The sequence below is a fragment of the Halichoerus grypus genome, chromosome 8 (genome assembly GCF_964656455.1).
Source record: "Halichoerus grypus chromosome 8, mHalGry1.hap1.1, whole genome shotgun sequence".
In the NCBI taxonomy this organism is placed as follows: Eukaryota; Metazoa; Chordata; class Mammalia; order Carnivora; family Phocidae; genus Halichoerus; species Halichoerus grypus.
This window is the reverse complement of record NC_135719.1, coordinates 134496834-134514841: the sequence shown is the minus strand read 5'-3', so window position 1 is coordinate 134514841 and position 18008 is coordinate 134496834. Positions and strand designations below refer to the sequence as shown.

The 18008-nt window shown below is 39.1% G+C and overlaps 2 protein-coding genes across 4 annotated transcripts in view; both read right to left on the bottom strand.

Annotated features, from left to right (window-relative positions):
• Positions 1 to 18008, bottom strand: part of FLRT2 (fibronectin leucine rich transmembrane protein 2) — a 94765-nt gene that overhangs the window by 69126 nt on the left and 7631 nt on the right. The gene's annotated exons all lie outside the window — the stretch shown is intronic.
• Positions 1 to 18008, bottom strand: part of LOC144378874 (uncharacterized) — a 57465-nt gene that overhangs the window by 37498 nt on the left and 1959 nt on the right. Inside the window, exon 2 of one of the 3 annotated variants that reach the window (XM_078054063.1) lies at positions 13133 to 13259. The exons of the other annotated variants lie outside the window; for them this stretch is intronic. Within the exon in view, the coding sequence (XP_077910189.1) occupies positions 13239 to 13259 (21 nt within the window). The 3' untranslated portion in view covers positions 13133 to 13238. Of the gene's footprint in view, positions 1 to 13132; positions 13260 to 18008 lie in introns of those variants that run through there. 3 annotated transcript variants of the gene reach the window in all.

Genomic DNA, 18008 nt, shown 5'->3' with positions numbered 1-18008 from the left:
GGACTAAAGGCTCTGTCCTTTTCCAAAATTACAGTGCAGAACCACCAGCACCAACAAAATTACTTATAATCACCTGTTGGAGGTAAGCTGAAATCCATTCTTTTCCTTCTTCCTCTCTCTTTCTTTCTTTCTCCTTCCTCCTGTGATTCCTTCTTGCCTTCCACAAATATGTATTGAATCCCTAACTTTATACCCTGTCAGTGCTGGAACTGGGGATAAAATATGAATTAGACAATTGCCGTTCCAATGGGTTCAGTAAGGAGAAATTACTTTTAAATGATCCCATTGGTATCACCGGGAGAGAGCGGGAGAGACAGAGTGCATGTGGAATATTGGGGGCAAGCATTTAAAAGCTGGCCACTACTACATACCCTGTTTGCATTCTAAAGAGATTTGATCATCACATTTTGTCCTGATTTCATGTTTCTTGGCCAATAAACTTTTACGGCCACATTATCCATTGCATCCTTTCTCTGCCTGAAGGCTGCAAAGGAGAGTGGGTGTGCATTTCATAACAACGACTAAGGCAGACACCCATACAACCTAATTTGAATCAAAAGAAAAGAACCACCAGGTGGAAGGTGGATGTTCTCTAGGTCTTCTCTGCCTTATTTGCTATATGTGTTAAGGCTGACTGTCTTTAATTTGAAAAAAAACCCATAGTCAAAATTAAACGTGAGAGTCATATCTTGAGCCTGGCATCAAAAAGTGCCATTACCTCTGCAGTGTTCTGAAACTAGATTTGGGTGGTTAGGCTGGTAAATTTCCAGAGACTTAATGCAAGGCAGAAGCATCAGATATAAGAGAAACAAGACTTGTTAGTTACAGCAGTTTAGGCCTATTGGCAGGATTTCTGGAATAGCTCGCTCACACCAAAGGTTTCACAATCAGCCTTCCAAATCCTGCCAGAAACTAAAAGGTCCCCATGTCTTACCTGTCTGCACCAGCAAACTCCCAGCTATGACAATCATCAACATTATCACTGTCAAACATTTACTGAGCTTTTAGAGGGAGCTAGAGGGACTGTATCTCTGAAGAGGCCGGTGGGATGTTCCTCTGTGATCACCAGCCCTTGAGTAGCTTTGAAGGGCATACCCTAAGCTGTTGGGTCAGTAATGCAGGGACACATTAATGTCTGCTGCTTTTTGAAAACATCAGAGATACTTACCATACCTTTTTTTGAATAAGGCATGTTGGAAAGCCTGTCAATATCTATTGAGCATGTAATTCGACCAGGTACTCTGCTAAACACTTCATGTATTACCTCATTGAATCCTAAGGCAACTCTTTAAGGAGGTTTTAATTTGGCTATTTCCACTGCACTGATGAGAAAAGTGAGGCTTACATAGATTGAGGTCCTTGCCAAGGGGCCAGAGATGTCAAGTAGGGAAAGCAGCTCCAAGCCCGAGCAGACAGAATCCAGAGCCAAGCTCCTAATCACTAATGCTTAGCTCCCTATATTCTGATAATTAGTGAATTACTGGAACTGTCCAGTGTTGAACAGATGAAGAAACCGAGGTTCAAGAATGTTGAGTAATTTGACAGAAAGCAAAGGACTTTTTTTTTTTTTTTTGAGACAGCACAAAAACTAGAGCTCAGACCTTCCACCCACCTACCTAACGATCTTTTGAGTACCCCACACTGCCTGTCCCATTCATTTCATGGCATCAACTGTTGATAGGATGACTGTGTAGTATACAGTGATGCATAACAGAAAGGGGCATGCCCTTCAGCATTTCATTTTCCTCTTGGTGATGCTATGAGGAAGGAATAATGACACACGCCCTACCTGCTACAGGACACAGGGAAGTAAGACCAAATGAGTGCTTTAAGACTTAAATATGAGTTACAACAATGACAAGGAACATGAAGCATGGTTCCCATCTCCAAATGTCTCACTTCATACCGTACTTTCTCTCTGGCGGTGATTAAATCTAATCTTCAGGTATTCCAGTAGGGTCTATTGCAATCTTAAATAAAATGAATTTTTAGACATTTCAGGGAAGAACCTCTACACATATGCACCCAGTCCACGTGTCTCTCCATCCATAGAGTGGTAATTCGTCAAACACAGAAAAACCAACAATACACTAAGATCCTATTGTGTATAATGCTTTTCATCTCTTATGGCATTTAATATTTACAAGAACACTAATAAAAATTAGTATCTTCATTTTACAAAAGAGGCTTAGATAAGATGTATAATTTGACCCCAGTTTCACAGTCAGTTAATAGTACAGTTTGGATTCAACTCCGGCCCACCTAATTCCACACTGAATCACCATGGTGTACTTGAGATTCCCTCTGTGTGTGGTGGTTCTTGGATGTGCCCATGACCACAATGAACCGCCCCTCCCAGCCCTTTCTATTAAACAGGACAAGCAGAGATGACACTGAAACCTCTATTGCTGTCACCTGGGATTTACAGTTAAATTTTGGAGTGACATGAAAAAAGCAAACATTTCATGTTTTTATGAATTCCCAGTAACTATCCATTGGAGAAGGGTAAGAGCTACTGTATGCAGAAAAAGAGATTCTGGGAGGTTATCTCTACCAGTGATGTGCCTGGATCTTTCTTAAGCTTCTGTCCCCTGGACCCCATTTCCTAACTTTTCCAAACAATCCTATTCCTTACATCAATTATTACCTAAGGGCCCTGTTCACCACAGTTCACAGATACCAACTACCACTCCTTCATGTGCAACGTGCTCTTAATTTTGAAAAAAGAAGGACATGGGGCTTGCAGTTCAATCCTTTCATCTTCTTGTTAGGAGTCCCAGTAAAATGGTCGAGTCAGAATCAAACCTAAACTACCATTAAATAAAATTAGAGATTTCCTCTGGATCTCATTATTTACAAGTCTCTCCATCGCTTAAAGACAAAGAATTATCTGAATAGTCATTTTTTTCAGGAAGATACTGGGTATACATTTTTATAGAAATTCTGGTAATGATTTAGAAATACGAAATCACAGAATAGGAGGGGCCATGTCAAGTCAGCTTGTTTCCATGCCTATCACGAAAAGACCAAACTTAAGCTAAACCACCAGGATAATTATTCTTGTTACTTCCATCACTAATAAAGGGAATGCTACAATTTTCCCATGAACCCCTTCCAGATTTCCAGAGTATTTTGCATAAGGAGATCAGTATCTCTACACCAAGAAAAGTATAATCGAGGGTAAGTTCCAATACCTGTTTATTAAAGGTTAAAAAAAAATCATGCTGTAGATCTTTCTTTATCTTCTAACACTGTGTTTCCAGTCTATGGATATCTAGGCCAATAAACTTTTACGGCCACGGAAATCTAGGTAAAGGCTAAAACACCACTGATTTTTCACCAGGAAAGAAGTCGATAAATATAATTTTGCATGGCTGTGGTGTTTTGATATGAAAAACACCTTCATAACTGTGGATGACACTAATATTATGCAGAAAAAGAAAAAAAAATATTCATTAGCCAGTTATAATTACATTGGTCATTCAGGCTAAATGAATTGTGTCTCTATCACATCATATTTTCCACAATGTGGTCTGCAAAGAAATTATTTACTTAATTTGCCTTTTTCTTCCCTCTTTGTCATGGCTTTCGTTTTGTTGTTTACCTGTTTCCTAATAGACATTCCCTGGGGTTCTCGGAGAGTTCATGTTCATTCTTAGAAGCTGTTACTTGAGAATTTCACCTAGTGGAAACATTCACAGCACTGTCCCCAAAGAATATATTATGGATGTTGCTATTTTCATGTTTGTGGTGACAAGCTGAAATTTAGTCGAAATATTCCTTTTTTTTTTTTGCCTGTTGATAAGCCAGACTCCTCTGCAGGCAGTCGTTTTTAAGAGCACTTTCTTTGGATAATTCCTTTTTAATAATCCATGATACCTACTGTTTTTGAGGCGATGAGACTGCTGGAAAGATTTTTTTTCCATAAAAAGATGTGATTTTAAGAGTTTTTCATCAGTGAGTGTCCTAAGTCAGACAGAGTAATGACTATTTCTGGGGTCTTGTATCCTCTTCTGGACCCTAGAAATAAATAGCGTTATGGAGAAACTGGGTAGGAGGAACTGTGTCCCTACAGAGATCCTTTGGGTAAAAAGTGACACGGTATTACAGAACTGCTTTATCTGTGCAGGAAAAAATAGCCACTTATAAGCCACAGCATTCATATTATTTCAAGTCAGAGGGCAAGGGGGAAGGGAGGTAATGCTCACTAGTACTTGAGAGGAGTCAAGCATCACCTGGTCTATTCACCACAGTGATCTTATGAGATGCATAACATCTTTCCTTATTTAAAAACGGAGAAAGTACATACAAAGACAAAAAAACAAAAACAAAATATGCTCTAGTTACCCTAGCTGTCTGAGGCAGAACCAGGACTCAAATCCATCTATCTGAATCTAAACTCCATCGCCTTCCATTACCCCCTGCCCTACGTCTTTATGCAGCTCCCTTTTAAAAAGAATACAATTATGGAGATAATAAAAAACATGTGATTGCTGTCTTTTTCAAAACATCCAGATGTCGTCAAAGATTCCAGCAAGCTGAAGTCTATGGTTTTGCAATAATGCAAGCATCTCTTTCAGTATAAACTAGCACACCACTAATTTGGGCTATCAAGCCTCAGTTATAAGAATCCAATTGAACATAATCAAGTTCTAATGCCTCTGATTATGTCTATTTGCTCTTGCCTAGAGGCCTGGAAAGACGACAGGTTTTACAAATATATACAGAGGGTTCATGATGCTGCTGGAATGTTCTACCTTCCTGTTTTCAAAGCAAGAGTGCACCGCTTTGACAAAGATTTCCACCGACGCAACAAAGGGAGCTTATTCCATTAAGTAACTTTAAAACTCAAATACATAAGAGTTATCTGTGCAAACCTTGTTAATATTAATTTGTCCCATATTTAAAACCCTCTGGGAAGTAGTACAGATAGAAGGAGACACAGACTTGTGCTGTAAAGGAATTTCACAGAGGTAGCTTGGGGTTAGCTACCTGAGATCAATTTAGCACCTCCAATAGGTGCTATTGGGTATGACCTTTGCCCTAGGGGAGCTAATAGATAGTGGAGACAGAGCACTTGGTAAAATTTTACACCACAACAAGACTGCTACAAAGAGAAAAGTAAGGACATACTCTAAATTTAGTTCAGAAGAGAAGATAAACTTTCTTTGGGGAGATTAGGGAGAGCTACAGAAGAACAGCTTTGAGCAGCAGGCTAAGAAGTTTAGACTTGACCTTGTACGTAATGGAAAGTAATGTCATCATCACTGGCATGAGGAAGAGTAAGGTAACTATGGTGTGCCAGTCAAGGGAGGAAAGACATACATAGGCCAAAATGGAACCAAAGTGCAAGGGTTAGAAGGACAGGATTTTGAAAAGATGCATAAAACGAGAGATAGAATACTTGAAAATGAATGAATGGGAGTCACCAAATATGGCTCAAAGTAGTGGTTCTAGCTAACATAGCTTGTTTAATAAAGACGTACAGATTAAGTTCTTCGTTGGGACTTCATTGCAATCAGCTCACCCTGACACACACCCACGCTGAAGTCCAGCAGAAAATCCGATCAGGTCACCACTCAGCGCAGAGGGAAGAGTGACATGGGGCCATAGGCTGATCTGTTACAGATGCATATGGTCCAGACAGGCCGGGCAGCTGTTCCTGGTAGGAGCGACACGAGTATGTTTACATTTTTTTCACATGGCCTGATCATTTCTCAGTTGCAAACTGCAGATAGCAAATGTTTGGTTCCACCTGATTCAGACGAATTCAGACCATCCCAGACAGAAATGCCGAAGAATTTCCTGAAGGGCCAAACAGAGCTAGTGTTTTCATGTGGCATGGAGCTGGCTGGCCACGGGGCCATACACCAAACTGCTCCCATGCCTGGGCGGAGCCTGCTTTCATAACGCCATCAATGAGCTCATCTAGACTGACTCTAGTATGCCACCCATCCAGAGTTGCCTCATGACAGGTAAAGGCCATATAGGGACAGAAGGACACAGAAACACCTGTAGCCATGGTCTAGCTGTCTAAAAGGAAATGAGGGAATTAAGGAGTAGGAAATAAGGAATTAAGGCAGCATGGATAATATTCATATGGAATTAGGAAGGACAGATAATTGGGAGGTCTTCACTACAATTCCTGAATTCAAAAAACACAACTTTGCTACACAGAGATGAGTGCATCGGTACAAAATGTGGAAAGGGAGGGATGGGGAAGGAAGGAAGGAAGGAAGGAAGGAAGGAAGGAAGGAAGGAAGGAAGGAAGGAAGGAAAAGAAAAAGAAGAAAGAAAGAAAGAAAGAAAGAAAGAAAGAAAGAAAGAAAGAAAGAAAGAAAGAAAAAGAAAAAGAAAGAAAGAGAAAGAAAGAAAGGGGGAGGGAAGAAAAGAGAGAGGGAGGGAGGAAGGAAGGAATGAAGGAACGAAGGAACGAAAGAAAGAAAGAAAGAAAGAAAGAAAGAAAGAAAGAAAGAAAGAAAAAGAAAGAAAGAATAAAAGAAAGAAAAGGGAGGGATGGCCAAACATCACATTCAACAAGGTGAAGACTTTCAAACACATTTGTGCTTCTTTTCAAACCACCAATGGAGAACAAACAGCCTTTTCCAGCCCATCTCGGGGTCATTCTTTTTCCCCAATAAAGTCTGCAGCCTGAGCAATTACATAGGTCTAGAAAATGAGAGAATCTGACCTATTTATAACACAGTCAATTCTCCATTATTTCCAGACTCTCTCAGAGGCCACTAGCTTTACGCTATTATCTGCCCTCTGGTCATTCTATCGTCCATTATCACCTCCACAGGGAAAATGAGGTGAAAATCAATTCATTTAACTATTTATTAGTAGTGCTGGTAAAGGAAAAAGTGGAGAGTGTCCTCTGCAAAACAAATACCCCACAATCTGGCACTTATCTACAGACTTTCATTAGTACAGAAAATAGGATCACAATTGTCACTTTATTTTCAAACTAGTGATTCTTCCCTCTTCCCATTTTACAGAAACACCTGGAGAGACCCAAGAACCTTTTCACTCAAAAATGGCAAAGAACAAATAATGACTTCTTACATAGTTATCTACTAAAAAAATCAAATACAAAAAGTTGTGTCACAGATTACCTACTGGACCATGAACAATCTCCTTTGAATTCAGATTTTAAAGATATGGAAAAATAAATGCAGAGTTAATTTTGGAAATTACTCAGTGCTCAGCTATCCTATAAAGATAATTAATAGCTACAAAATAAGGTAAGCAACCTGAGGCAATTCTCTCCACTTCAGTTTCCCTGTGTGTAAAATTGGGTTATGAGCAGTATTACTAAACAGAACCTACTTTATAGGGTTTCATGAAAATTTAAATGTGATAATATACATGAATTGCATAAGTAGCACTCTAAATAAACCTTATCTATGATCCATACCTTTATGTAGTGTTTAATACTACTGCTATTATTATTATTATTATTATTACTATTATTATTATTATTCCCCTAGATGAGACTATGGTCTTGCTGATATTCAGTGTGATTCAGGAATAAGGGGAGCATACGGTTTCTAAACAGTCCCATAAATTAACATTATAAGATCTTCTGGGTTGTGTTCTAGGCCTCTTATATTAAAGCACAGTGGCTTATCAAAAATCATCTCAGGTGTCATTCCATGTATTTCCTATTGCCATTGAATGTGTTGCCAACATAATAGACAGCCCAGAGGGACCCAAAGGTTAAGGGAAAAGCATATCAAAATATGCTCCACCATCTTCTACCTATTTAGCCCCTGGAAATTTTGCATACACCCGGCCCACATGCATGCAAATCATCTCTGTTCATCAATGGATAATTCACGATGAAAGTAGCAAAGTATTGTTAAAATTATCTTTTGGAGAAGAAGACAGACTGAATGACCACATTAAACAAAAGTAAGTTTAGAATTTATTGTACCCTTCAAATATTTTTCAATGTGCACATCATGAAGACTAAGGTGGATCCCGCTTTGTGACAGAGTGATTAAGAAGTTATGATTTCTAGTCTTCTTTTCTCCTCTCTGGAGAACCCTGGCTGCTCAGATATCTCCATCAGGAAATAATGTGCCATAAAAGCAAAGGGTAAAAAAATGAAAAAGAGCGCAAAGGCACAAAATTTTCATGAGTTCTTTGCTTTGCTCTCTTAGTTATGCCAAGAAAGATACACAAAGTTAATAGTGTGAGTTAAATTTCTCATCCTATGGTTAACCACATCTGCATGAACAACTACTTAACTGATGGTTTCACTCGGTGCCAAGAAAGATACATCATCAAGTGGAATTATTTCTTCTTTAAACAGATCTTCCAGTGTGGCATCTGAATTGCCTCATGTGTGATTTGGAGTGCTTGATGCTGATCAGGGTTGGGTTAACCAGCAGGCATTTACCTGACAAACCTGCTTAGAGGAAGGCAGAAAGGGGTGGTTGTATTTTTTCCCCATTGGGCAACCAATCTATGGGGTTAGAGGAAGGAGTCCCTATCACTAGATTGTGAATCTTCTTGTCTTCAGGGATTGGCCAGCTCAATTATGCATTTATTCATTCAATTGCATTTATGTAGAACCTGGTGCTTTAGGCATTATTGTCAACCCTAGGGAGATGGAACGAATGAGCCAAGGTTCTTGGAGTCCAGTGGAAAAGACAGATTAGAACAGACACATTACAATACAACATGAACAGGGAAATAATAAAGGTACAAACAAAATGCTGTAGAAGCCCAGAGAAAGGAATGAGTAATTTTGACTAGGAGGGAAGGTGACATTCATGTGGGTCTTAAAGGAAAAGAATGTGCCAAATGGAGAGTTAGAGGGCATATTCTACATAAAGGATAAGCAGCATGGGAAAGGCTAAGCATCAAAAAGCCATGCCTTATCATGAACATGGGTGCAGGAGATGGGTGCTTGAAAATGAGGCTTGAGGGGTGCCTGGGTGGCTCAGTTGTTAAGCGTCTGCCTTCGGCTCAGGTCATGATCCCAGGGTCCTGGGATCGAGCCCCACATTGGGCACCCTGCTCAGTGGGAAGCCTGCTTCTCCCTCTCCCACTCCCCCCTTCTTGTGTTCCCTCTCTCGTTGTGTTTCTCTCTGTCAAATAAATAGATAAAAATCTTAAAAAAAGAAAAAAAAAAGAAAAGAAAAGAAAATGAGGCTTGAGTGATGGTTTGAGACCCAGAGGATCATGTCTCACATGTCCTGATAACAAGTCTGGATGTGCCTTATCCAGAGGGACAGGGAATCTGAGTGGTAGATGGCTAAAGTAATACAATTTGTTTTTTAGGAAAGTAACTGTGGGGATACCAAAACCAGTACAGTGAGTAGTGTAAGGGACACAGATGCCTGGTGGCAGCGTCACACAGGGGACTGTGGCTACCGAGAGAGAAGCCAGCCCTGATGTCTGGCCCCTGAGAAGGTTCTTTACTAGAACAGTTGGGTTAAATCAAGCAATACTTCCTATGTGACAAAACACATAGAAAAAAAAAATACTGTCAGAAATTCACAAATGACTATAAACCAGATGGTTATAAAACTACTGAGTCTCTGGGACAGAAAAAGTTCTAAAAATCATGGAGGTCAGTAAACTCCAATCCTGGAGGGTTTTATGCATCCACATTTCCAGGCTTCTTCACGGGCTTAACAAATCAGAACCTCCAGGCTAGAGCCCAGGAACCTGGGCTTTTAAGCAACTTCTCCAGTTGATTCAGACAGATGAGTCAAGTTTGGAAGAGGGTGTCCCTAGGTGGACCTATCAGATTTCTTGATGAGCAAGGATGAGGTCTTCTTTGAAATAATATCCCAAAAGCCAAAACAGCATGGTGCTTGGCACACGGTAAGGATTCAATTTTTGTCAAATGCCCGGTTACAAGCGCGTGACTAGAACGGATGTCTGCCGTGCATTCCTTCGGGACTCAGAGGTTATTAGACTTCAGTTTTAAATTCCACTGCTGTCAGCACTACTGGACTTGTCCCTTACCTATTTGAGTAAAAGAAAATTTTTAAACCATTTTCCAAAGAATTTTAATCTCTCTTACATGTTCTAAAGTAGCAAAACAAGGTCTTATTGTTTTACGCTGGGTGGAATGTTGGGTTGGAAGCTACTTACTGAGATGCTAACACCTTATAAAATATACCCTAGTACCTGCTTCTCTCTGCCCCAATTTGATTAATTATATGTGTATATAGTACATTATATATTATGTGATCTTACCAGGAAAAGCTTCTGCGCTTCTGGAGTTGGGAGGTCAGGGACATGCCTAACATCTTGTTAAGTATAACTTTCTTATAGCATAAATTTACAGATTCATAGTGGAAACAAAAAACCCTACATTTTAATTGTTGAGTAGAAAGCAAAAAAATTATACTATGTAGTCACCCAATTACAATGACAAATGAAAAATAACCCAGCATCGTGTACTTTGACCAGTGCCTTTGAGTTCTGTATTTGTTCAGAGTATCTTCCACAGAAGCCGTTAGAAGTCCCTTTACTTAAATTAACTGAAAATTACTTTCTGAAAGAAATATTTCCACGTTAAACTGATAATCCAATAGCATCATTCTGATTTGGACATCTGTCATTATACCAGCAAGGTACAATCATTCTCTGAGTACAAACTAAGAATTATATAAATATAACAATAATTTACATGTTAATCTCCTACAATAAAATACTTGCATGACTCTGCCAAGAGTCATGTGTGAGATGAATTGCGTGAAGCAAGAATTTAAAATTCATTCTGATAAAAATCTCGGTACATTGGCAAAGACATAATAACCACAGTTCGGTGCGCCCACTGTCATAGTCTAGACACAGGACTTGTTGCAAGCTATAACGATTGGCCATCCATGGGAGGGTGCATAGAGGTGGGGGGGGTGCGTGGAGAAGCACTCCTCAACTGTCAAAGCCTGTGCTTTCAATGAACAATAGCAATAACAAGCACAACAAACTACAGGTTAGACCAGGACCCGGTTGACGCCACTTTCTGATTCCCCAAACTGAGATGTGTCCTCTTTTCTGTTCTCCCTCCTTTCTCCAGCCCCTATCACACCAGCAGCCTGCTGCATACCACTAGCTCGGAGCTCCTTCTGCCGCCGTGTGAAGTGCTTATTTCCCTTGCTGTCCTTTTCATGCTCTGTTTCACGCATAAATATTGGAATTTTATTTTGCAGAAGAGGCTGTATCTTGTTAGTGGATAGGTTCAAGGGGTCCAAAGCCTTTTGGGGGATTCCAGAGAAATGCCAAAGATATTCGTTGAAGGGGAGAGTAACCTAATGGAATCATTATCATTTCGGAGAGAGAAGGATCTGTAGTCAGCATTTATTAAGCCTCCACTGTGTGCTAGATAGGCGGACATTTTACATAATTATCTCAACCCTCCAAAGAACAGCTCTATGAGTATAGAATGCTTTTTCCCATTTTAGACTAGACACAGAGATTAAAAGACATTTAAAAATTTGCCCAAGTTTATCAAATTAGCAAGTGACACAGCCAGCATGAGAACCCGAGACTATCCCTCTCCCAACATAAAGCTTTCTTCATTAATACTATGTATTCCTGGCACAATTAGGATTGACTGTCCTCAGTCATGTACAAACCAAATGCAATTAGGTTTTGTGCCTCCCTCTCTCCTCCCCAGCCTAGGCAGCCTCAAGTGGAGGGATCCTGCATTACCACTTGCCTCTCCAATCTTACTCTGTGCCTGGCATACAGCAAGTGCTAAAAATCACTCCTGGATGAATGGAAAAGCTTTCTTTATCATCTGATGTATACCCTCTGCCTCTAAAAGAATTATATCTCCTTCATGAGTACCAAGCCATTCACACAAAAATAACTTCCCTCATTGCATTCTGCACTTTTCTTTATTTAGAGTTTCCTTAGGACCTATTTGGAAAAGAAAATGTCCAATTAAAAATAACTTGGCTATTTCATTCTTCTATTCTGTTAGGAACATATGGGCTACATTAGCACCACCAAACTGAAGAATATAAAAAGCACCCCCTCCCCATGGTATCTAAGTTTTAGATTTGTTTGTGCCTTTTTAACTCCCCACACATATACCTCCAGACTCTTCTGGTTTTAGTAGCAGAACTCTTCAGAGTAGTGGCAAACATGTTTCTTCTTCAAATATTATTATTGTATCATTCAGCACTGCCAGAACAAAAAGCAGTCAGATTAATTTTGCCAAACTACAAAAGTAATTTGTCATGTAAAAACAGAATTATATGGCCAGGTACTTTACAATGCACTGCTGAAGTTCTCATCAACTTGGGGTGGGGGGGGGCAAGTGTCAGAACTTTGGCAACTAGTAAGTCAGAAACGGAAAAGAACACTATTAAATACACCCTGTCATACACCCAAATAATGGATAAAAACATTCCTTCTGATCAAGAATCACAACCTAATCATACATTTTATAAATATACTTCACATATGCATGTGTTTTCTGCAAGCTTCATTTAAGCAACGATCAAATGATTAAAAATTTACCTTTACAAAGGCCTACATGTATACAAATCAAGAAAGTAAAATAAACATGCTCGCTCTTGGAACATTTAAAATTGAAACTGTCTCAGATTGGACAATTATAAAAATGCAACTGAACAAAGTATGGAAAAATAAGTTGTCAAAAAAACTGTCCCACAAGGGTTTTGTGATACTAACAATATCAAAATAAGGCCAAGCTTTGGAGAGTATGTCAGTATCATAATAAATCAAGTCTTTCCATTCACTGAGAATGAGTTCAGGTTTGCCCTACCAAAGAGGCAGTCTTTTGCATTCAGCCTGCCTCATGTTGCAAAACCAAAATTTTAAACATCATCATATATTCTATTAATGGTTTGTGCTTTTGCGAAAGTAACTTGGATGACTCAAGTATAAATCCAGCCAAAAGGAGAAACAACCTTACTGCAGGAATGTGGATGGTTTCTTCCCAAAAGAGCCCCGTGGAATCCATTTGTGATAAATTCAGTTTCCAACATCAAGCCAGCGTGTCAGGGATGGAAAGTTTGGCCCTTGCACAAATCTCACCCTAATTACCCTTGATTCTTGAAAAGAATACTTTCATCAAAACAGAACAAACTTACAAAAGAAGACAAGGCCCCGTTAGATGAATAGAAGAAATGACGTAGAGGGCCACCAGACACTTGACTGCTTGGGTGATGTCCCATTACTTTCACAAAAGCCAAAGCTCCTGGAGGGCAGAGCACTCTGTCTTAGTATAAGACTCAGAACTATCCTGGTACATGGCAGTCCTGTGGGGATAAATGTTATCAATTTGAATAATGCGTCTTTATAGGAATATAACACTGTATGACTATCAAGGTATTTTCCCACACATTAATCTTATCTGACCCTACAACAACTCTGTTGAACTCTACAGAAAGGAAATTAAGTCTCCAGGAGATTAAGTAATTTGTCCAAGGTCATAAATGTACAAAGGAGTGTGCTGACATGAGAATGCAGGTTTTCTTTATATAAACACATATTTTCTTTCCTCCAAAACAACCTCCCTACTGCTCACTCCCTACCACAGTTAAGGTCCCAAATCACAAGGCCTACATCATAAAATTATACTCATCCATAACAGGAAAACTTGTACCTACTCTAATGGTGGAGAGACAATGAAATACTTTTTTTTTTTTTAAACTACATATTTATGTGATTGAAATAATGGTTATTATTTTAATAAGAAATCCAACTGATCATTTCAGATAGGTTGGTAAAGGAAGAAACTTAAAAACTGTATCTGGAGAATTCAAACATCTGTGTGATTAAATGTAACGTTCATCATTTTGGGCAAAGCCCAATGGTCTCAGGGAGAACTCTGTGCATTCGTGGGTAGCCTTCAAATTGTTGGGCTCCAGCTACCCAAGGAGAGGCCAGGCTAATAGGTCTTTCTCACACCAACTCACAAAGGCAGTTGTGAGCCATAAAATCCTGCATGTGATAATTGGGAAAGGTAAGAGAGGAGGGGGTAAAGGCTAGGTATGAATCCATTTCATCCCTTAGGGCATACAGAGAATTTCCCAGCACCTCTATGGCAAATGCTTATCTAGTCTATTCCCATAGACTTCATCTCCTCTTTATCTATGAGGGATATTAGGATTCCCTGCATTATTTCCTTCTTCAAAATATTTCAGCCCGAGTTTGGAGCCAAGTGGGAGAGGAAACTATCACAGAGGCTATTTTGACACTGGATTTCATGAAAAGTGATGCCCATAGGCAGCTGGGGATAAGTGACACCAGCACATGGACCTATTTCGGGACTGATATGAGTCTAATGTTTTCCATTCAGCTCATGACCTCTGTTGACTTCAAGGGACACTATATTTGTGAACAGACTTTGGGAGCCGCTGTTCTTTTACTCCCTGTTAAAGGGGGTTTCAATATTCCAAGGACCTAATAACTACCTATGAGCTTTGAGACATAATGGTTTTTAGTGGGTTTAAATCCAAAAGACCTCAGGTTCTTAAAAGGTTCAGATGGAAGATTCCTTTATCTGTGTCTTGAAAGCTCTAACAAAAAGAACTGAAATGATCACACATGACCTGTAAACTGAGGGGGAAAGAGGACCTTTTGCCACGTTTCCTGCACATTTCCTTAAAAGCAACCTGGGAAGAAAGTGAGAAAAACTGCTCAGTTCTAATGAGCACCTAATGGGTAGGAACACCCAGAGATTTATTTTGTGAATGCTTCAAAAAATGGCTGAGGTCTTTAACCACTAAACTGCCAGAAAACGTGTGGCCTTATTAAGCATCAGCAGAATAACTGACCAGTGTTTCAGAATCATGAATGTGGCCTTTTTGAATTCCAAAAGTATACACGGATATTTTCTTTGACTTTCCCTTATTTCAGATCCATAAAAACGATACTGCTTTGTTCAGGAGACTCGGGACACATGGTGCTGCATGCTTCTGCAGAAACACATCCCACATTAAATTAAGTTAGAGGTGGTATTTGAAAAATAAATAAATAACGGAGCTCCAATTCACTGCAAATGGTACAGGAGGCCCGTAAGTGGGAAGCCTACAAGAGAAGGACTTCTTTTAGAAAGATGTTTTACAGGACTTTTTCTGCATCATTAACTCTTCTGGAATCCTGAATATAACATGATGAATTTCTCTAAAAAAAGTAGCTACTGTTTAATTTTGAATCACTTCAAAGAGCCTCAGTAGAAGGAATCAAAGAAAACCAAAAAGACCAGTAGATGTGAAATTTGCCAAGAAAAAAAAAAAAAAACATGAAGGTTCTAACAGATTTTGACCATGTACTGAAAATACCACTGATTATTTTGCTAATACAAGTGTTTTACTGTTCCATGCGGCTGAAATAAGTCTCTGTATTCATCGGAACACAGGATATTTTTATTACAATATTTGTGTCATAGCTCTTTAAAAGGAAACATATTTAAAACCTTGAAAAGAATCTCTGTCTTAAAAGGGTTCTTGATGTGTAGGTGAGTGTGTGTGTTTTACGATAAACAGATACTTAATTGGAGTTCACATTGCTTAAAAGAGTAAAAACATACTGGTTGTCTTAGTCCTATCTTCAACATATAGTTCCAGGAAAAATACATAATTTTTAAAAAGCAAAGCAATTTGGAAGGTGGGGAAAGGAAAGAAAGTTGGCTGGGATATTATAATGGTTGTTTGATAATAATAAAAATCATCATCATCATCATCATCATTGGTCTTTAAAAATGTCTTTTACATAAAACCTGCCCAAGGAAAAAGAAAGAAAACCTCCTAAAAATTCCACATCCCTGAACACCACTACATCAAAAACCATCTGGAAAATGTCAGATAATGGTAACCGCCCACCTAAGAAATTCAGTAAACTTTGTCTTCAATCACCATTTAGAATAATCAACTCAAATTGAAATTTCAATTTGAAAACCCTGAGAAGACAAAGCTGGGATTAGGAATCAGATTTTAAAAGTCTCCTTAAAAGACCATCTGTTTATAGACACCCTTCTCACATCCCACCTTGTCCCTGATCTGTACCATAAGTTCACAGCAGAAGCAAAGCTGAATTTAAAGACATATACACATGGCTACTATGAAGTCTAGTTATCACATGTAGTTCTGAGCTTGTCTCAAGTTTCCCTCGTTATGTAAGCACTTAGGGACAATAAAACTTCACTTACATTCAGCAGCATTGTGAGTCTCAAAACATTAGTCTACCTGACTGTACAATCGTTTTACTGGCAGTGGATAGCCCTGGTATTTTATTCATATTGATCATATTGTCAATGCTATATGGAATAACCATTTAGTAGCCTATTAGCCTGTAACGTTTTATTACTGTTGTTAAATATCATTACCCATACTGAACTCCGTATTAGAAAAATCGGGTTGGAAAATCTAAATATTCAGAAAGAACTACAGAGCTGTTGGTTCCCACCCCCCATAATCTGCAGACTGATGAGAAGAAAAAAAAAAAACAATGAGTATCCACTTCTCACAGATAGAGGTCACTAATGGACTGAATTTGAATCACTGTAGCAGAAACCACAAAGTTATTAAAGTAATCTAGTGAAAAATGAACTTGAATTGAAATTAAAGTAAAAATACCAAAAGATGATTCTTCAGAAAGGTCTGACCTGAATAGAAATAAAATTGCATCACCTTGCTCTTTTTTTTTTTTGAATCTTCTAAACAATGAACAAAACTGAAAGCCCCCCTACCCTTTGCTGTTTTTTAACTTCAGACACTGCTGATCACAGAAGCAGCAATTCTTCCTTGTAGGGTATAAGACTGAAGAGTCAAACTAGATCAGATGTTCACACTGAGTCTCTACAGAATAAGGCTTCTGGACATACATACTTGAGGCTTTCCTGAAACCACAGCTTCAAACTGGGAAGATATAAGGTTGCTTCAGGGAGATATGTCTAAATCCTAAATCAAACTCTCCAGCAGGCCAGAATATAAATGTAACTAACGGGCATCAGAGGAGGTTCAAATTAGATCCAGCCGGTCATAGTCAAACTCGGATAAGATCACATCATCTGAAACCTAGCATACAGGGGAAAAACCATGACTGCCTAGGGGACCTCAAGGCAGCCCAGCATGGTGTCATTTGTGAATCTACTTTCTTCTGTTAAAAGCATCCCCTGGAATTTCTAAAACTGCAGTGAAACTACTGAAGTGTTAAGACATGGGCATTTTTTTTTTAAAACCAGCATTCTTTCCATGCTAGGTTTGTAATACGTTCTGCTACACGGCTAGCCCACTTCTTACAATCTCTTGTACCTACGGGCAGAGACATGGAATAATGCTTGAAATTTCATCTTCCAACCTCCTCCACTCAGATATTTGCAACTCAACATAACAGTATAGTACTGCACCTCCACTGCTGATTATTAAAAATTCTTAAATGGTTTAACCCTATCCTGTTTGGGGCTTTTGAGGAGGAGAGGAAGAAAAGTTGTATTTGGAGGAACAATAACATCATGGGGAAATAAGCAACTTTACATGGCATGTGTATTAACCAAAGATGTATTCTCTTCTAATATGGTGGCCTGTCAATCTTATGTACCTGGTGCATATTGCTTAGTAATTAAAAAAGAAAAAGTCCAGTTCTGTTAAACACTTTAGATACTGGCCTAACATTTTACATTCGCACTGCAACAACCAAATACATCCCTGGACGAATGCCAACCTGCATTCTATTACCTCAAAATGTTTGGGGATCCTTTCACTGTAGACTTAGGAAGGTCATATCACTTAAACCCACAAACAATATGGATTCCTATATGGAAGCTAGCCTACATTTTAGCTTTTGGCTAGGAGAAGTTAGACATAATAAATTTAGCAATAAGCCTCTGAGCAAGGGGACATGCCCCAAAGCTCCCTGAAACCCTGTGTGATTTAAGAGCCTCCCAGCTGAGTGGTAAGCAATAGCTCCCATTTAGATGGGGCTTTGCACAGCAAATGCAGCATGTGAAGAAATCTAATCAGCACCTTGCGCTCTGCACTAGCATTTACACGGATTTGTGCTTT